Source organism: Manacus vitellinus, unplaced genomic scaffold (genome assembly GCF_001715985.3).
Source record: "Manacus vitellinus isolate BGI_N305 unplaced genomic scaffold, ASM171598v3 scaffold_7_pilon, whole genome shotgun sequence".
Lineage (NCBI taxonomy): Eukaryota > Metazoa > Chordata > Aves > Passeriformes > Pipridae > Manacus > Manacus vitellinus.
Window position 1 is genome coordinate 26,803,634 of NW_021940813.1, and position 21,117 is coordinate 26,824,750.

Here is a 21,117-nt window from a genome sequence, read left to right on the forward strand (position 1 = left end):
GTCAGGACTCTTATCTAGAATAAATTTCATTTACCTTTGAGCCTGATGATGGGAAATACCCCAGTAACACAGCAGATCCCCTATCTTTGGATGCAGGTTCCTGCTCAGGTCTATTGGTGAAACCTTTTCTGTTGGGTGGTGGGGCTGGAGGTGGTTGGGAGCTGGCAGGGAGCCCAGTGCAGCTCAGCCCTGGTGCTTAACAGTACCAGGCTCCTGGGTTGGTGGGTGAGAAGGTGGTTTCCAAGGAGGTATAAGTGAGGCATTTGGGGATCTTTTGCTGGGGAGAAGAAAGTCTAGGGGAGAAAGAAAGCCTTCTTCAGTGGAAGAAGGGCAGGAGACATGAATAAAAGGTGAGGCAGACATTGTCAGGCAGCACAGTGACCATCTTCTTGCTCAGGCCAGTTTGCTGAAGACCTTATCTGCTATCTACTGCCAATACAGCTAGTTCAGAAAGATAAACACTGGGTTGTCTGAAGTCAGGCTACTGATAAAACAGAGGATGCTGATTTAAAATCCAACTGGCTTATCTCACCCAGTGAATATGAAAAGTCTTCTTTCCCAACCAACTGGATTATCAGTAAAGACACAGTGAGTAACTGGCACTGTGCTGCACTAGCATTCAGCTGATAAATTAATTAAATATGCATAAATCATTTGGTAGAATGGAAGCACAGTTAGAGTAAGAAACCACTGTCATACGAGCAATGTGTTATGCTTTGAAAATTAATCTCTCTGCTCCTTTCAGCTTTGCTCCTGTATTTGTACTGCAGACTATTATCTTCTGACATCAAAACCATTGGCATTATCTCATAATTAAAAGTCATTTTTTTCCCAGTGAAGGTAATACCTTAGGTTAATAAGTAACCAAGTTTACGTCTTTCTCACCTTATTTACACAAGTAGTTGCATTTACTTGACTATGGCCATTCTGATAAGTAAGATGAGTCAGGGCTTTGGCTAAAGGATGAGTATTTAAACATCTAAACCTGTTTCAGTCCTGACAGTTCTGTTACATAGTAACTGTAAATTAAAATTCTGTTCTCTTAATAAACTTGTCCTAAAATCAGTGAGGTTGTATGAAAACAGAATTTTGTCCTTTACAGTTTGTGTACTCTCTATTTCAAATCACCATATTGCACATTTCAGGTGGAAAAATTCTCCTATTATTGTCTTTGGTATAGTGGAGACCTTTCTGTTTAGAAGACCAAAGTCAGATCTTTAGATATGCATATGAGAAATGTTAATACTGGCTGTACTGGTGTTAATGTTATAATATTACAAAGTTATATTTTTTAGTTAAAAAATTATGAGAACAAGTTAATTTCATAGCAGAGTCTCACGTGACCTCTCTTATACCTTGGAAACAAGGAAAATAGAACTTGAAAATCTAACAACTCTTTCTTCTAATTCTGATACAAGCCAATTGATGTTTTTGTTTTAAAGGCTAGCTGATAATTTCTACTTGTGTGGAGGATGCACTGTACCCTGTCGGCTACTACATGAACTGTATATTGAAACCTGCAATCCAGATTTCAAGATTCAAGTACATCCATCCACCTTTGGAAAGGTACAGCGTAGACAGGAGACATAAGATAAGCAGGGATGCCTAAACAGAAAATTTGATCATCAAATATACACACTGCATATCAAATGAGATTAAGTAACAGAGAAGAATGAATATGTAACGTATTATGCTTGTGTGTTTTCTAATGTATTTCTGGTAAGCCCTCGTGTAGATGCAGTTATACTAGAGAAATGAGGGTTGTCTGTGATGGAGTTTATTTTCTTTGGGGAACTGGTATATGTTACACTAGCAAAGACTTCTTTTGCCAATGTATTTTAGAAAGTTTTACCAGCTTTCTACTTTTAACAGAAGGTTAAACAACTCATCCTAAGGAGTTGATTCTTCTGTCTTTAAAAGACACCTTCCATTGTTACATCATTTTATACTTCTCCCTAAATTATACTTGCGGAGATTTTCCTCCAAACATACCCTAAAAAGTTGTCACAGATACATCCAAGCAAAACAAATGCAGAGTAAAACTGAATTTCCTTCTAACAGTGCCACTCTTCTACTATATGGAGGTTGATGCAACCCACAGAGCAATTACCAGTGAGAAATCTCAGTTGCAACAAACACCTGTAGCTATTCAACAATTTTTATCTAAGTAAGGAAGATAGAAAACCTTGTGATTATTTATTGCTCAAGGCTTTTTGCTCAGTACTTTCTTTTTAGCTGATAATATTCTATTAGTTCCCACACTAAGAGCTACTAAGCACTGTTTTAATACAAACCCAAAATAATATAAGCACAAGTTATAACTGAAATCAATTTCATTTATGTGGATAACATCATTTTAGGAATCATTTATCTCAATTCAGTTGAATCTAATTTTTTTACTGGATAAATTAAATCACTTTTACTGAAAATTAAGATTTGAGTGAGTGATCCAGTGTGATTTATTACCATAGCTGAATGGATCATCAGCTAAGACCATGGGTAGAATTTGCCTGGCTCATTGTAGACATCTGCCATGAAGCTGGTCATCTTAAAAATCTCTTGGTAGCCAATGGAGAGAAAAAAGTAGTTACATGTGATGGGAACAGTTCCAGGCGTGGAGAAAAACATACAGCAATTGACAGGATTTTATTATATGGACCTTACAGTTATTATAGGGCCTTTACTGTGGTTTCATTGTATTCACACTACACAGTGCACAGCCTGGACATGCCCAGGCTTGCCACGAGTTTGCCTGCTCCCTGCTTCCCTCACTTCTCCCCCTTTTGCCCGTGTCCCTATCCTGATTTGTCCCCCCGCTTGTCTGTCTCATGCTCCGCCCTACGTTCTGGCCCTTTTCCCTCCCGAGCTGATAAAAGACTGCGTACACGCGTGAATAAGGGATTCGACTTGGCGTGAATAAGGGATTCGACTTGCACCCTCCCTCGTGTCCCGGACCCGCGCGGTGCCACGGTCCCACCCCCCTTCGGACCGCGGCAGTTACATATGTTCCCTTTCACACAAAAACAATCATCTCAGTCCGCTCTGATGAAATGTGCCTCAGAACTGCCTGTTTTTCTCCATTGCCTACCAAGTCTATAGTGACGAGCTTAGATATCTCTGCCTTGTAGCCACGTAGGCAAGATTAATCTCATTCTGCCTATACACTTTCAGGTATTCCGGCATGACTGATTACCAGCCTTCTTGTGGTTTACACTAATGTGTTTTACTTTTAAGTTGGGACAGGCACAGATGAAGCATGAGTCTGGTCACGCAGGAGAGCTTAGCTGATGAGCCAGAGCTGCTATGGGTTGGTACTTGCAACTGTTTGCTCACAGCCTTACCTGGCCCAGTGCACTGCAGTGCAAGTCAACACAAAACAAATGAGCAAACTGGGGTGCATCTCCCCAGTGGCTTGAAATAGTCTGTCCTTCTGCAGCAGGAGAAAGGACCATGCAGCAAGAAGCTGAGGAGGGCAGGAACTGCAGCCGACCTGATTTAAACTGAAGGTGTACATGTAATAGTTACTCCAGCCTTGCTAATGGGCTGAGCTATTAATAATTCACCAAGCTGTAGTAACCTGACTGCACTACATATATGTGGACTGTGAGGGCTTTTGCAGTCAAGCCTCATGTGAATCAAACTGTGGTGATTGAAGACACTGCTAATCTCATCTGCCCTGTCCCTCTACTTAATTATAGTGCTGTCTCTGTAGAAGAGACAGTGGGAGGAAGTGTGTGTCTTGTGCCACAGATGCACCAGTTTCATAGGCTGCCTTTGAGGAAAATAAGATTATGCTAAACTATCAGCTTGAGAAAGGGAGCAGCTGGTGTGGATGCATGCAGAAACATGCAAAGAACAAGACCACTGTTAAAACCGGAGGTGCATATTAGTGTGAGTTTGAGAAATCTGTTCTTTATCAGGCCTTTGGACCAGCGACTCTGCATAGAGTCCAAGCTGTGTGCTGCTGAGTGGACACTTCTTATTCCTCACTAACATGGAGTACTCGATCCTCTGTTCCTGCTATATAGAGAATGTTAGTTTCAGGTGTGCTGGGTTAGTTTCTGTCTTCACAACACAGCTCATGCAGAACAATCATAGTGGAGTGGATTATTAGCCTGACAATATCTAATTACACTGTAGAGCCTGACCTTGACAGATGCTGCGTGACCTCAGTTCGCACTTACCACCATGGTGGTCAAAAGGTTACTTTGCAGCTTGATGATTCAGGTCCTTTTAAAACAGATAAGTTGGGCCCTATCCTGTCAGTAACCTTGCAAGTGTAAATGGGTTGGTGAAGCCCCTTGTGTAAGTCCTGCTTAGTTGAATAAGGCTTGCAGGTCTGGCAGAGTATGGGAGCATCACAGTGCCCTCAAGTTCCCCCAGCTGATTGACTCCCCCCCACGATCATGGGGGGTCTACTGGTGTGAGCACTGACTGTTTTTCAGTGCAAGGTAAACCAGACTACTCTACAAAAAATTTCCTACCTTAGGGAAGTAATCCCTTAAATTACTTAGCCTTTGATCCACAAAAACCTCATTGAGTTCTGTTCAACAGTTACCATTTGAGAGGTATGTAAGAACAGGTATTAGCCTGCAAATGATGGAAAGCAACCGAAGTGATAAAGACAAAAAATGGAGACAGATACAGTTTTGCATTTTAGAATGAATTTACTAAGTATCTGTAATTTTGTGTTTGTCTTTACAGCTTATTCAGTTAGTTTTCCCGGGTCTGGTGACAAGAAAGCGGACCACAGCAGGGAGTATCAGGTATTGGTTTTATGTCCTTTCTTTGAAAATGTTATTTCTAACTATTCTAATAAAATTTTAAAGTGGCTGACTTTTCAGCCCCAGCACTGCAATATAGCAGCTGAATTGTTGGTTGCAAGTCTGTAACACATCACAATATCCAGAGTGATTCATGGTGTCACCAAGGATGTTAAAATAGAGTAAATTCCATGAAAACCACCATATTGGATCTGCTTTGGTAGGGCACGAATTCCAGGTCAGACTGCTTTGAAAAAAAATTTTTGCTCTGATTTGTGCTGGCTGTTAACACCATGGTTTGCATGAGGCATCTGCTAGACATCGCAACCTTACTCAGAGCTCCTGAGACACTGGGTCTCAAGGCCAGAAAAGCCTGTTTCTGGGATGCGTGGGGATGGCAGCCATGACTGATGTCTGTCTTGTGTTTTTCATCCTTGCACATATCCATGGGGTGACCCAGCACATACTGATGGTCAATGGAAATGCTGTAAGCAGTTTCAAACCATTTAAATCAGACTCCAGATCCTCCTCCTACCTCTCCTTTCTTTTCCCTTTCCTCTCTTCTTCTAGAGCACAGAGAGTTTGATGCTCTTTTGTATCCAAAATTATAATCATATTCAGAACATCCAGACTGGGAAAGGGGATGTTTTAAGGACAGTGAGACAGAGAAATTTTACAAGCATTTTGTGAAGCTGTCAAGTACGGGCTCTGAGAACAACATGCCCTCACTTGATCTGTGGCTTTTCTCCACTAGTCTGGACTTGCTATCAGCTTGAGCCACAAGATCCTTTAATTTGGGAGTGCCTCCCTGCAGACACTCCCAGGCTTCTCCTCATAGTAGGGAGTATTTGGGATGGTGTTTGGTAGCCCCCAGCCTCCATGCTCTCTCCATCAGCAGCAGGTTATCCTTTGCTGGCTGCTGGTGGCCGCAAACCACGTCACCGCTCCCTTGGCTTCATCGTGGCCCAATCTGGGAAGAGCCAGCTCAAGACACCTTGGTAGCAGAGGTGGTGATTGCATTGCTCACTGAGCTCAGGATAAAACTTAGAGAAGGTCTGGCACGTTTATTGAGTTTTAGCTCACCATGACCACTGATGGGCCATCCAGTCCTCAAGCTACTGTGAACAGCCAGGAAACAGCTGCACTAAGTCCTTCAACGTCCATGAAGACCTCTGTCTGCTGAGACTCCGGTCCCTGACTTCACTAACTGTCCTGTACAAATCTGTTGCACCCTATTCCCTGGTTTATTTTTTTTTTCATTTAGAAGAAGGTATCATTCCAGGGCAAAAATTGTTAAAAAGAGTTTGTAAATAGTTTATGTAATTTTTTTTCTGGTGGGGAAAATAAATATTCAACATAATTTAAAAACAAACATAAGGGTTTTTTTACTTAGTCTTTGGTTAAATAGAATGATCTGCTTTCAAAGGAGGATTATGAATTATTTAATGACGATGAAAATCATATGGTCAGTTGTAATTTTTTTTTAATTTTCTAGATATCATTATGATGGAATAGCTATCAAGAAGAACTCTTCCTTTTATGCACGTTTTTGCTGTCTTCTGTATGAACAAAATTATCTCAGGTTTGTTTTTTAAAATGTTTTATTCAAAAAATGTCACATGACAGTATATATATTGTCTGTACATAAAAGTCTGTAAATCATCTGTTGAATATTGACAACAGCATTATATTTTTCTTCTCATTATGCACACTATAAAAGTCCTGTGCCATTAGGTGCTGCACCCTAATGGAGAAATTGCATTTTGGAAACAGACCTTGCCTAACTGGACTTCCTTGAATTGGACATTTTAGCCATGTAAATCTTAAGAGCAAGAACTCATGCCAAACCTAATAGAAGAGCTTAATATATTGAGACTCAAAATGGGAGGTCAAAAAAACCATATTGAAATGCCTTCATGACATTGTATCACCTTCCTTATTGAATAGTAGGCTGAAGAGACCTGTATTGAGGTATAAATGACTGCGCTGTTTTGAAGAGTCCTACACACAGTCATTTTATCTGGGTTTTTTTACTACTTGAGGCATATTATTTAAAAAATGCTTCCTTTACTTAGTTTTAAAAGATCAGATTTTAAAAATCACCTCTTGTAAGAGAACACAGTGTAAGACAAGTATAAATTGATTGCAAAACTTAAAAGCCTAAAAATAATTGATGAATGTAAAATACTTTGGCAGATTAGAGTGTAGAAAGGAGCATGCTCCAATTGTGGGCAGGAGAGGATGAATTCTCATGGTCAAGCTCATAGTTCTGATAAAAAAACCACAGGCTTGCCTTTCTCCCCAGAAAAAAAGGAAGGAAAATGCTGCCAGTCTGTAACAGTTTTACACTTCTTTTTAATGCACAGGAGAAGAAAATTATGATATGCCTTGGACTTTGAAGACCAGTCTTGTATCCTCACTCTCTTATATTATTGTACACTACTTTGGTGTGTATATGGGTAAATTCTGTACTTTGGTTTCTATTCTTTAATATGCAGATATAGCATTATTCTACAGCATGAATGTTAGGGCAATACAAGTCAGCCTATTAAGCACCAAGATATCTGGTAATGATGAAACTCTCAGTGTCTGTGATATTTTATATAATATTCAATTACTTGAGTGCGTGCTCTGCAGGAGCATGAAAAAATATATCCATAGGTTTGTTGCCTTTCTCTACAGGTTTCATAGCAGAGAAATGTTGCAGAAGTCCATAGAAGGACAACAGTAAATGATGGGATAGTGCAGAGGATCAGGTTCAGCAGATAATCAAGTGGCAGTCAGTTGTTGTGAGACCAAACAAATTATTCATAGGCTGGTTTCTCATGACACCCTTTACTGAAGTGATAGTCTTCATATCAGCTGCACCCAGTATGACCAGAACCAGCCTGAGATTTGATATAAGAACTGATATCCACAATTAGGAAAGGTCTTGTCCACTGTTCAAGAAACATTAAAGGTCTCTGGCTAAGTCTATGCTGGTCTTTCTTCTTCAGGGAAAGAAAGTTTTCCTGCAGCATCACTTGAAAACAGCAATCTTGATGGGTATAGTCGGAGCTGGTCATTCTGGTCACAGGAGAGATGAGAGAGAACAAAACAATTTGAATTGTTCTCTTTTTTCCTCTCAGCATAGAAACATGAGGAAAAATTAGAAAAAGCGGGAGGAACCAAAGAACCAGTGCTGACTAAGTTTGGGCCAGGTGCAAAGAGAAGGACTTTAGCTACAGCTGGGAGACAGATGCATCACATATGCCAGCATAGCTTCTGTTCTCGGCCCTCCTCATGGAAATGAGCCATCTTCTCCAATGGGCTGGGGAACACGCTGCAGCCCATGCTTAACCACAGGGGAGCTGATGCACTAGCTGCAGACCTCTGTCTCCTTCTCCGCCAGCAGAGGTGCCTGCCCAGACACCTTCTCCTAAAAAACTATATTTAATTTCAAACCAAGGAAAAGGGAAGGTTTTCCAGGGAAAGGGCTGAAATAAACTAGCTAGCTACTGATCTTGATACTGTTTCTTAACATAAACAGCTGTCCTATTGTAGAAAGGCTGAGAGAGTTGGGTTTCTTCAGCCGTGAGAAGAGAAGGCTTCAGGGAGACCTTATAGCACCTAAAGGGGGCCTACAAGAGAGCTGGAGAGGGATTTTATACAGGGCATGTGGTGATAGAAGAAGGGGGAATGGCTTCAAGCAGAGAGAAGGTCAGTTTAGATTGGGTGTTAGGAAGAAATTCTTTACTGTGAAGGTGGTGAGGCACTAGCACAGGTTGCCCAGAGAAATTTTGGATGCCCATCCCTAGAAGTGTTCAAGGCCGGGTTGGATGAGGCTTTGAGCAATCTGGTCTAAGGAAAGGTGCCCTACCCATGGCAGGGGAGTTGAACTGGATAATCTTTGAAAGTTGCTTCCAAACCAAGCTATTCTATGATTCTATAACTTTTCGTATTAAAAAAATAAATCAAAATATACAGATTTTATTTAGATAATGGCCATCTTTCTAGTTGCAATAGAAAAGTCTCTTAACTACAAAATTATCTTGTCTGATGCTTCCTTCATTTCAGACAGAAATAAGAAGACACTAAGCTGTTGAGTGAAGCCAGACAGCTGAAATCAGAACAGCTTCCACTCTAAATGCAGCCACAGGTCTCTGTCCCAAGCCAACATACAGCCCCCCAAAACCTGAGCAGCTGGGTGTCACAATTACTTCTTAGTGTCTCATGGAGCATAGCAGGAAAAAACAGAGAGAAAGCAGTAAAAAAAGCACAAGGCACAGCCAGAGAAGCATGAGTAGCACAACTTTGAAAGAAATAATTAGGTCACATACAAAATAAGCATCAGCTTCAACCAAATAAATTAGTTAGTTTTCATTTGTATGGAGTTTTGTACATTCTTTGCATTTAAGTAGGAATACATCAAGGAAATACCTCATCAAGTTCAGTACTTTTTGAAATCACAGTTAATTTTTTATGATCCAACAAAACCGGTAAAATAGCAATGGCAAATTCTAGATTGTTTTTTAATTTTAAAATTGAAATTTAGAAAAAGAATAATTAAAACCTGTAGACTTTTCTACCTGCAAGAAGAAATTTTGTTCTCACATAGGTAATCGTATGTATACCCATGCCACAGGTATTTGACACATAACATCTCAGTTTTTGAGAGTGTGTTGGTGTGGAAATTTCCAAATTAGAGTGAAAAAGATTTTTAATATACCATTTCAGTGCAGTTCAAATGCTGGTCTGTGGGCCAGACTCCTGTAATGGGATATATTTCTCTGGCTTGTTGCCGCTTCCCTCTAGAAGGGACAGGAGATACCTGTTTTAGTAGTCAATGTGTCCTAAATTACTATTGTGCCCTCCCATCCATAAATAAAGTCCAACATGCACATCCTTTTTCTGCTGCACCTAGGGGAGGGGAAGGTGGACTCCAGGGCCCAGTTTAGAGATCAAGGCATCCATCCACCCTGCGGGTTGGTGAAGAAAATGATTGTTTCAAAACCATGAACCATTCTTTCTAATTACTGAAAAGGATATTTCTTGACCATGATGAAATAATCAGCAATTGATATGGTGCTGGTAGTGAGGAACTAGGCCTCTGGAGGATCTGGCAGCTTGGGAGCTATGCTTGTTGATGTCATAGAAATGGCAGTAAGATGGTGTGCCTCTGAATACAAAGAAGGCATTTGCATGTTGATAGTCAGTGGGGTCTCAAATGTGTCAGGATTGGAACATGTTCACACAAGAAGCGATAAGAACCACCTGTGAGCTGGTTCGTTTAGAAATCTTTGAATCTTTGAAGATCCGTGTACCACAGATTTGATGATGATGTTATGAAAATAGTGCAAATAAGCACAACTGTAATCCATGAAGACTCAAAATGCATTACAGACATTAAGGGAATATATTAATTACCAATTTTCATTATAATAGGAATACGTTCCCTCTAGGAATGGGAGCTTTGAGGACAAGCATTCCCTAAGATGGTACTTTCTGTGGCTCAGACTACAGCAGTGTTAAAAAAAAAGTAATTGAATTTTGGTTTTGTAAGAGTTGCTTCATAGGGAAGGTTTGGGCTCCTGACTGTCTAGTGAAGCAAACCCATGATTTTTTCATTAAAAAAATCTGATATGGTTCTAGCAAATCTTTCTAATCTCTGTAATCTAACAGTCAACAGCATGCACATTCACCACCTTTCCTCCTTTCATTTTTCTTTTGTCCTTCCCATTTGTCTCTGTTAATATTTTTGTCTTCCCCAATCTTGTATTTCCCATTTTAGCTCTAGTTCCCACTCCACAGCATCATCCAAACTCTGCAAGAGAGACGGTGAATCTCCTTGTGATTTTGCTGTCACCCATTTTCCCCTTCTCCCACCCACCTCCTCTTTTGTGTGTTTTGTCTTTACCCAGGCACTGCTCGCCAGGGGAAGTGAGCATCTCTGACGTACAGCCAAGCACCTCTGCAGGCACCAGGTGAATCCTAATCCCCTTTACTGACAGTGGGGGCATATAGATGTTAGCATTCCACAGATATTCCATTTAATGTCCCCTGAGCTCCCGGCTAGCTGCTGGGGCACAGAAGAACGCACGCAGCACCCCTTCTCACCCCTCCATGTCCCTGTGCGGGGGGAGCGGGAGCCAGCCTGCCGTGGGAGCCAACCCACTGGAGGCGAGCGGTGCTGATACACGTTGCCATAGTAGCGGCAGCAAAAAAATACAGCTGGCCGCCTTCTCAGGGAGAGCAGGAGCTGGAAAATATTCATTAATTTTGTTTCACAGGCTTTAGAAATCTGCAGGAAGGATTCATTTGAAAGAAGCGTTATAAAATGTGTCTACTTACATGTGTTTCCCTTTGTCCAGCCACCACCTCTAAAATGTCAGGGAGAAAGAGTCACCAGCACTACCAAACATGCCCAGCACAAATGTTGTTCCCTGTCTTGGGCAGCCAGTTTGATTGTTTCTTTGGAGCACAGCCTTCATGGCACAGAGTAGTGGCAGAGAGAAAGGTGGCAAGAGTCAGTCCTGTGAGGAGCAGAGAAGTGAGAGGAAGCATTTTCAGTGGCCAGAGTTTTCAGGCAGCAATTTTCAGACAGCAATTCATTTTATCCTATGCCCCTTCAGGACGTATGGTAGTACCCTGGTTTATAATACATCACAGCAGTGAAACCCAGCAGCCAAGTTCTGATTAGGTAGCCTGAGTGTTGGCAATCACCAGTGGAAGCACATTTTCTACAATGCCCCTGTCTGTCAGCCTTCAAAACAGCTGAGTCCAAAAGGTCCCTGGAGTTTGAAATGCCTTCATAGGCAGTGAGCATGCCACCAGCAAATGGAGGCTTGACTGGAGGCATCCAACTCTCACAGTGCTCCCCTTTTACTAGCAACATTTTCTCTCCCTCCACTAGCCTTAGCCTCAGCAAAACAGGCAGGGAGGCAGGTAACAGATAGTATAGTCCAGCAATAAAGCAGCCTGTTGTGCCTTCATCCCTGGCTTTCCAGCTAAAAGCCACTGATCAAGCCTGTGCAGGACCAAGTAAATTCTGACTGAATGGAACATCATGACCAGCTTTGCAGAGTAGATGGGTGAAAGTCAGAAACAAAATGCTATTTAAACTGATGTAGTGCAGAAAATGTCATAACTGTGAAATCTAAGCACAAGGATGATTATGCTTTTGTTATGTTCATGTTTATAATAATTACTACCATTCCAAACAAACTACAGCTACAAATACAAACCCGTGATTCTGGTGCAAGAAGTTTAAAGTCATGGCACTGCTAAATGGCCAATACCTTGTTGTCTTTATAATGAATATTTCAGCTTTATCTTAAAATTAAGAAAGTCGTCTTCAGATTTGTTAGAAAATCATGGGACCACTGAATGATAGGAAAGAGAGCAGGGTTTGTTTCCCAAACACAGTGCTCCAACCTAGTGTACTCTATCCAGTTTGAGCTCATTTTCTTACTAAATACAGAATAAATTGGTGAGCTTTTAAAAGTTTTTTTTTTCTGTTGTATATTTTATCACAGTAATAATTCCTGGAGTTCTGAAAATGCAGATGATTACAAGAAGAATAGACAAAAAAAAGGAACAGTGAGTTTCAGATACATTAGACATAACAAAATGTCAATCTGTGTGTTTAGTTAGAACCGCTATCTAATATGTTCTGATGAAATACAGTTAGCCCATCTTCTTCAAAATAATCTTTGTCTGTGTAATCTCACTGCGTGCTTACTTCCCCCACTCCTATCTCATCCATTAGCTAAATATTTTTGTTGTCTTAATGTCAGCTCAAATAATTTTGTCTGTACTGAGAGCGGAAATTGCGGCTGACAGCCCAGGTTTTGAATATTAGGGGAGTTAGTGGGGTACAACCTTCCTTGCCTGAGGCCCATGGTTCCAGGCCCTCATGCTGGTGAGACAGTGTCTTTTCAACATGCTCAGATGGCATGATAAGTGTTTAAATACTAGGAAACGATTAAGAAAAAAGAGCATAACCCCTGCTCACTGAAAAGGATGAATGTACAGGTAACCGATGGCAGTTCTCCCCTCAGTGAGCTGTCATGGAATGGCTTGTTGAACATCAGCCAGCAGAGCATGAGCAACAAACTTATGTGAATCAAAGTGAGGAAAAAATGAGAGACTGGATGTCTGTCTTACTTTTATGGAGTGCTCGGGTGCAGTAATGAGTGCTCTGAAATGGATGTACTGGTGGCCAACGAGAGGTGTGCTGTCACCCTGACAACTATCTTCAGCCTTATGCAGAAGGTTACAAGTGTGACATGAGTGTTATAGAAAATATATGTGCAAGATATGTATTGCATTAAATATTCACCGGTTTTAAAAAGAAATTCATGTATGGTTTAGCATTTAAATGTTTAGGCAGCCCTGCTTTTTTCTTTCATCCATCCCAATTTTCTAAAAAAAAAAAGGAAAAATAAGGACAAGCATTTCTCTAAAGAAATAAATCTTATTAAAAAATCGTGCTTTACAATTTCAAGAAAATACTGAAAATACTTAATACCTCTAACCAAACTGACAAAATAATTGCAATCTTTTTTCTTTTTATTGTTCAAAATAAATTCTGATGCATCAAGAGTAAGAATTTGGAGTATTATCCATCTGTCATTTATCTAAAGGCTGAGAAAGAGACATTTCAATACCTCTTTCCTGAATTCAACCAGTTCTTCCTTGGAGAGCAAGTGCAAAGTGAGACAGACCCCTACGAAATGGTATGTTCAACGTATCTTATCATAAGGCAAGTTAGCTCTTTTGCTGTGAGATCATTTTGTACTCTCTTTTTGGTCACAGATTGCACTGCTTGCCAATGACTACTACAACTATTGTCAAGTTATTTTACAAATGGTGAGAGAGAACAAGCTTGACAAGGTATGCCTTTGCTTTAATAACACTTATACTGATAACAGCAAACAATTATAAGAAAAAAATTGTGTCTGTGTAGTGTATTTACTTCATTATTTGATCTACAGTAGATGGTCATTTACGGACTAAAGGAACATTCAGTCAAGTTATTTTGAAATTCTGAATTAACAGCCCATCTCCACAGTCATTCCTTTGCTTCTGTGCTTGTATGTTGTTTTACTGAAATACACTTCAGATTTCACAAGTGCAAAATCAGTGAAAATTCATAAAGGGCTTTGTATGACAGGTAGAAGACTGTATCATGTCGTTCTGGAGGTCTCTGCAGCCTGAAAGAATAGAACTGATGTGCTTACCAGATGTGTGCCAGCTGTTAAAAAGCTATGATAGGTATCTATTCAAGGTATTGTAGCCACATTTGCTTGTCGTAATTATGCTACTACGTGTTTATGTCTTTTTAGTAATTCCATATAAGGAGATAGATCAGCTGTTTCTTGTGTGCTGTACAAATGGGATTTTCGTTCTTACCTCATCTCTGTTCTTTGGCTTCTTCTGAGAGAGAATAGTACGTGTTTTGAAAGGAGCCAGTGGAATCTGAGATAGCTTCCATTTTCCTCCTATGTATTAATTTGAAAGTCCCCAATATCAATGGAATGTGCTGTTATTAATGTGGTCTGGTTCTGGCATGAGGTTATGTGACTGAAATTTCAACTGATAACTGTTTCCCAGATTATGAGAGTTACTTTTCCTTTGAGAACACTACTGCACTTGTCAGTGACATTCCACATAGAAATATGCAGTTTTCTGATAAAAATAATTTGCTTCTTACTTGCAACAGGTCATTAAGTAGTGTCTAGTAATTAATTCAGGAAACAATATTTAGTCTTAAAATCTTTTTCTTCTGCTAATAAAGGTAGCTTAGCTCTTGCTTAATTGGAAGAAAAAAAATGGGCTTCTTTACATTTAAACTATCAATACAATTTTATTTGGTGATGCTGCAAGTATCTGTAGTACACCCATCTGTTGCAGCGCCATGAATTTGCATTCTAGGAACTGGAGAACATCCTACTTCCTGATTTCCTAGAGGAGGTGCCTGCACAACACATCGACTCAATCAGATTGTTCAGTGAAAATGTTAAATGTTGGATGCTTAATCCTTTGGGAGGATTTCCACTAATGCTCCAAACATCCAAATCTAATGGTAGGTTTGAGTAAGAGAAATTTTCAAAAATAACTCCTCATTAAACTGTAGAAAAGATTGTATTACAAGACTCTTAAATTATTTTAAAAACTTGTTTAGCTAATGTAACTTCAATAGTAGCAACAACTAGAGTTAGCTGAGATACAGTTAAAAATATATAGTCTCAGATAATGTGTGAGAACAAATTTAAACCAAAATTATTCCCAATTTATGGTAAATTGAAGTGTACTTAAACCTTTTTAGAGATCTGTCTTTTGCCATGATTGCTTTGGCTTTGTAGATAACCAAACAATAAGCAGCCTGCCCTCTGAAATTTAGATATTATTCTGTTTCCTCACCTTGCAATTGGTTTTATGCCGATAAATTAATTAATGGCTATAGCACAGTTCAATATAAAGGGAGGGGAAAAAAGCCACACTCCTATAGGGAAACTATGACTTCCATTAGAGGAATTGAGGATGATTGGAAAAAGTCTGTACTCTACATATATAGATATATCTATATATATACATATATCTATATATGCATATATACATACATATATATACTCTGTGTGTATATGTTTGTATTTGTAAATATGTACATACACACATGTGTATATTTATATATATGATGCTGAAGATTCTGACTAAAACATCATGTTGCTCAGTTGTTCCTTGACTGAAGACCGGCTCCATAGTGGTAAAGCAGGGCTCCTGTGTAGACAAAAGTTTGTATTAGGATTCATATGCCTAAGAAAGACTTTCAGGCAAACTTAATTCTGGCATTTCTTACATTCAAATGCTTGACAGAGCAAGCTTAGTAATGTATTTTTAACATGTGTGTGCATGGACATATATGTCAATAATCACCTATGACCCTTTGTATATGCATCCTGGTCTTTCTTCTTTGTACAAACATCATAGAAACAGAAATTTTCACTGAAAATCATTGTCTGTCTTCAGAAGTTGCTTTATACTTGATTTCCCTGCAACTGAAAATTAGTTATTTTATATTTTATTCTTAAGAAGTGTATTCTTGGACCTTTTCATAATTATATAACACATAAACAGGACAAAAGTAGAACCAAAAAACCAACTCCTATTCACAGTGCTGCAGAATTATAGATGCATAAAGGTGGAAATGTAAACTGTCTAAACAAAACACAGGAGGTTTAGATTTACAGTTGCTTTCATTCACTTGAAACCATACAGGTAAAAGAGCATTAGTCTTAATTAGGAAGTATTAAATGTAAAAAAATATTGAAGTATCTTTCCTGTACATCATGGGTTAATAGATTCACAGTGAAGGAAGAATGGTGACCCAGGCAGCTTCTCCTTGCAAGCTTTGACTGCAAGGGTCCCCAGCCCAGCCTATAATGCTGGCTCAGAGCCCCCACTGTGCTCTCTGTTACCCTCCAAAGCTCCCCTAGGGATCTACTTTCTAAAAGATCTGTCTTCATTATTGTATTTTAGACTGTAAAATATTAATGATGTGAAACATATGCCTCTTCTTCTTTAACAGAAGTTAAAGAGTTTGTAAAAAGACTCAGGAGACAGACAGACCTTTGTAACATGGCCAAGGTATGTTGCAGAACCCGTGAAGCAAAAAAGCTGGGCATCTCATTCACACAAGCAGTTTGGACTAATTTTCAGATGCTCCACTATAAGACAATAGCAGCAGCAGCATGGGTGTTCTTAACTGACCATGGTCTAAATCATGCTCACCCTCCTACTCATCTCTTCCCACATCATTAAGTATGCTGACAGGACCTTTTCCTCCCTCTGGATTCTGCAAAAGCCTCTGAGATGTGGTCAGTGGTCCCCCATGGAGAGGAGAACACAGTAGCTGGAAGGATCAGATGACAATTTCCAGTATCTTCACTCATCCATGACAAAGTCAGTCAGACAGCACATGCTGGAGTTATTCTAAAGTTGGTTTTGTGCGACATCCTGACCACTCTCTCTGACAAGTGCTGCAGCAGCCTGCACAAGGGAGATCACTAACACACTGGCTGTGGAGAAGCCAGGGAGTAGGCCATGAAGTGTCTAAAGGCTCAAGATCCCAGCGTTCAGCTGGAAAAATCTTTTCCATCCTCTGCTTTAACAGTGTTAGAAAAGAGGGATGCAGGGTAGCCTCCTCTACCCTTTCCTCCTCAGGGTCCGGTCACTCAGATTGGCTTTTTTCCTTGTGAAGAAAAAGAGAAGAACCTCTCTAACAATTAATATTTCTGCCTGCTTTTTGCTCTGCAGTATCATTCTTCTCAGCTACAGAGGTGCCTTCAGAAGCTGCATTTTTAAACCTCTGAACATGGCAAAGTAAATCGTTTCATTCAGTGCTGCATTATCATGCAGGCCTGTACCCTTTCTGCAATATTTCTTCCATTGGTGTCCTTGGATCCTTCCAAACCCTTGGGTTTTGAGGCGGTCCAGGCCATGGCAGAAGAGGTAGTTCAGAAATAGGGAAGAAAGCAAAAGAGAACAGGTGGTATATTCTCTCCTTCAAACAACAAGGACAAGATTTCCCCAACATGCCACCTGACTTGAATCACTGTGTTGTCTCCCCACGATAAACAGAGGGAAGGAGGGAAGGAGAGAGAGAGAGAAAGGGGGGGAGGGGGAAGGGAGGTAGGAAGGAAGGAATGAAGGAAGGCTTCATCACCAGCAGAATAGAAAACACACACCCCTCTTACTTTTAAAAAAAATTAATAATGCACAAACATGCATAGGTGTGCTAACACAGGCAACAAGTTAACTTCTGTAAAGTGCTAAGCACTCAGAGTTTCCATCTACTGCAGCAGCCCTTGGAGATACTAATACCCGAAAAGTTTAGCTTTATGTGCTTCTAAACAGGGATTCTTATGCATTGAAGAACATGATCCAGCAAGATCACAAGTGTCAACTATTCCCAACCATTTGCATTTGATTTGCATGCTCAGAATTCACATCATCCTTCTTGTAATGGTAAGGGGCTGGTTGTAGCTTTTGAGTCTTCCCTCCCTATTCCTAATGTGCAGAAAAGCTGCAGAGAGTCAAAATTAGATTTATGCCCTCAAGATTTAGGGTAAGAGAATTGCAGCTAGTTGGGGAAATTCTCTAGCAGCAGCTTCTGGCTGCTCTACATCCCCTTTACACTGTTTAATCAGCACAAAGTGAGCACAGCAGACCCAAGAATCAGGGTCAAATCTACACTTACAGCTCTCACAAGTAAATGATATTTGTACCTTCTCTATAGCTTCTTCAAAATACAAGAGAAAAGCAAAGGAGTTCCACTGTACTTGATTATTAGTCCCATCATCAATTTAAAACCAGTAATTTCAATAAGTGAGACTGTGTAAGTCTTGTAAATGAGCATCTCTGTAGTCCTTCAGCAGTCACATAGCCTTGATGATAATTTCTGTTATAGATCTTGCCAAAGCCATGGGTGCTGGGCTCCAGTGAAACAGGGTAGGAAAGAAATACCAGTTCATAGCCTTCTGCAAATTGTGTCACCCTGTCCAAGGCACAAGATAGTGAGATGAACACCACAGGTGTTTAGACTTTTCAGCTTGTGAAAAATATGCAAGTGGTTCATGGGCAGGTGGATGTCCCTTAGAAAGACTGCTGAGTGGTTTAGTCAGTCAGACCCATCCTAGGCTTGTGTGGACTCGTATCCTGTTTCACACTGTTGCCCTCCTCAGATGCTCATGTCAAGTGGGTGTGAGTAGAGCAAGCAATAACTTCCTCCTCTCCCACTGTACTCTCCTGGCTTCCAGCAATCTGAGATTACAGCTAATATCCACATCATAGTATTAAATAGCTTGATTTTTGACATCACAACATCTTGGGGTAGTGAGTTCCAGGATTTGATTATTTGTTGTGTGAAAAAATACTTTATTATTAAAAAAATTTCTACTCTTCTTCATGCAATTCTCTCTGCAAATCTCCATCACATCCTTCCTTAGTTATTTCTGTCCAAATCTGAAGTTTATCTCCTCTTCTCACATAGGACTAATATGATATTTCTTATTACCCTGTCTAAAACACACCTGGGATTTCAACTAGAGACTTATGGTCAAAGCAGGTGAGAGTGCTTGTGGTGAGAAGTACTACAGAGGCACAGTGCAGCTGCAGCCTCCGAACAGTGTAACCACGCCATCCCTTGTAGAGTACTTTACAATAATTTAACCATCTGGTGAGAAAATTTGAACAATTTTGTCAGGGTCAGCATTCAAAAGAAAAAAAGTAAATTTCCCATCATGTGTAGATAAAACAGGCTGACAGCTGCTACCACCTGGACATGCAAAAGTAATTAGAGCATAAAAAGGTGTAAATTCCCTTTGAAAAAGGAATGTGAATAAGATGCTTGTCATTTCCTGGAGCTGATTCCTGCCTCTGGTAAGCTGTATTTAAGTGCTGTCATTTAGAAAATTATATCTAGTATAGTCCAACGGCTAAAGTGATAAATCTGCAGTGTTGGGGCATGGAGTCAGGTGCTAGCAGGGTACTGAAGAAGCTGCCCCTGGTAGTTCCCAGCCTTTGGATCATGTGTTCTTGTTGCAGGCTCTTCTTCTGACACTGAAAACTCCAAGTCAAATAAGAAAAATGCCTTTGTCTTTAACTTAGATGAAGGGGATTACTGAGTGAGAATCAGAATATTTTTAGTGTTTCAAAACAGTTAGCAGAATGACAAGATTGGAAATTGTATTTGCAAACAAACTGCATTCCCTGCTGCTTGTGGGGTCATGGTAAGCACCTGGTAAATGGGATTTGTTAAAATGTTTATGAATCGTGAAGTTTTCCTGAATTTTACAAAACTTTTTTTTTTTCCTCTGGAAGGCACAACTGGACAAGGATTATTCATATAAAAGCCCAAAATCCAACAAAGGCTTTAGGATCTTACTAATTTCAGGACAGAAATGAGAGACCAAATGTATGGGTTAACAAAATTTAATGGATTTGGATTTAGTGTCCTTGACTGTTTTCATCATTTCATCAAGAATTTTAAGGAATACTATGTGATGTAAACAATTAATTAAAAAAAGATGAAGAGATGGGGATCAGATGTTAGTCTGAAAATTGTTTGTGATATCTATGTGAATAATACTTTTTGGGACAAATATGAAGACAGATTCATTCACAAATGGCTCATAAGCAGATAAATGGGATAAAATTCCAACTGATACTATTTTAACTAATAAACCTATTTCTAATGTCATTTTTACTCTCTCAAAGGTTTGGACAACTGGACAATTGAATTGAATTTGCCTTTGAATTTAATTGAAACATGTATTAAGGACAGGTAACATCGAGGGAAAGCTGTCCCTGATACACCATTCCATGCTTTAGACAAAATACTGTTATTTGGTGTAATTATAGTAACTCTAGGCAAAACCAATTGCCCAGGCAATTACCCAGATAATTCGAGCATGTTAGCCTTGTCTGCTTCATCGCAGACAACACAGAGTGTCATTGGAAAGAACAAAAATCTCTTGAAGACAACTTCTTATCTCCTTTGATCCTATACCCCCTGACTCCCAGTTTGGAGTCTGCTCATAGGAAGTCTAGTGTTGAGTAAGGGAAGCTCCCCTTTTTCAATTTCCTTATTTGGCTGACTTAAGGGCTTGAGAGAATGAAAGGCACTAACTGTTTTTTTATTCTCTACAGACAGTAAGAGCACTCTTGAACAACAACAGCACAGTCACTGTTCTGCGATCAGGCTTGCATGCTGTCTTCAACGAGCAATCTCTGGCTGTGACTAAAAACCTCTTTCGAGAGAAGTTTAGGAATCCAAAGAAGCGGCAGAAAAACATACAATTCAAATGTAATATTTTTTTGGGGTATATTTTGTCTATCCACTTAAGCCCTTGCTTGCCATTGTTAAAGCTCCAGCATTTCCTCTTGCTCATTCATGGCATCTGCCCTAATGGGAATTACTGTCTTGCTGTAACCCAAAGAGCTGGAAAAAAGCCAATAAAATTGAGAATGGATCACATGGTGTTATCCCCCTAACTCTAAAGGTCAAGAATTAAAGGCTGTCCTTTCTGACTCTCTCTGAAAGCTTTTCGTAGCAGTAGGAGTGGGATTTGTGTTACTGAGTTATGTATCTTCTAGAAAAAGGTTGGCAAGGAGGGATATTAATTTTTTCTTTCCTTTGACAGAAAAGATGTTTTCAATAATTGCATTTTACATTTTTCTCTGTTATTAATCAAAGCACATAAAATAATTTCTTATAGCTAGGTTTTAAAATACTGTATGCTGAACTGGACAAAACCTTTCAGCTTTCATGTCATTTTGCTGTATTGTGGCCTGTGGGATCAACGTTGTGCTG

At 39.8% G+C, this 21,117-nt stretch overlaps 1 protein-coding gene across 1 annotated transcript in view; it reads left to right on the top strand.

Moving 5' to 3' along the window:
- Positions 1 to 339: 339 nt before the first annotated feature.
- The window catches only part of RFX8 (RFX family member 8, lacking RFX DNA binding domain), a 31,371-nt gene continuing 10,593 nt past the window's right edge, over positions 340 to 21,117 (top strand). The window contains exons 1-12 of the mRNA XM_029964771.1: positions 340 to 350; positions 1,443 to 1,566; positions 4,705 to 4,766; positions 6,259 to 6,345; positions 10,664 to 10,726; positions 12,278 to 12,341; positions 13,346 to 13,480; positions 13,560 to 13,637; positions 13,918 to 14,031; positions 14,679 to 14,829; positions 16,333 to 16,391; positions 20,454 to 20,610. Coding sequence (XP_029820631.1) covers positions 340 to 350; positions 1,443 to 1,566; positions 4,705 to 4,766; positions 6,259 to 6,345; positions 10,664 to 10,726; positions 12,278 to 12,341; positions 13,346 to 13,480; positions 13,560 to 13,637; positions 13,918 to 14,031; positions 14,679 to 14,829; positions 16,333 to 16,391; positions 20,454 to 20,610 — 1,105 coding nt within the window. The remainder of the gene's footprint in view (positions 351 to 1,442; positions 1,567 to 4,704; positions 4,767 to 6,258; positions 6,346 to 10,663; positions 10,727 to 12,277; positions 12,342 to 13,345; positions 13,481 to 13,559; positions 13,638 to 13,917; positions 14,032 to 14,678; positions 14,830 to 16,332; positions 16,392 to 20,453; positions 20,611 to 21,117) is intronic.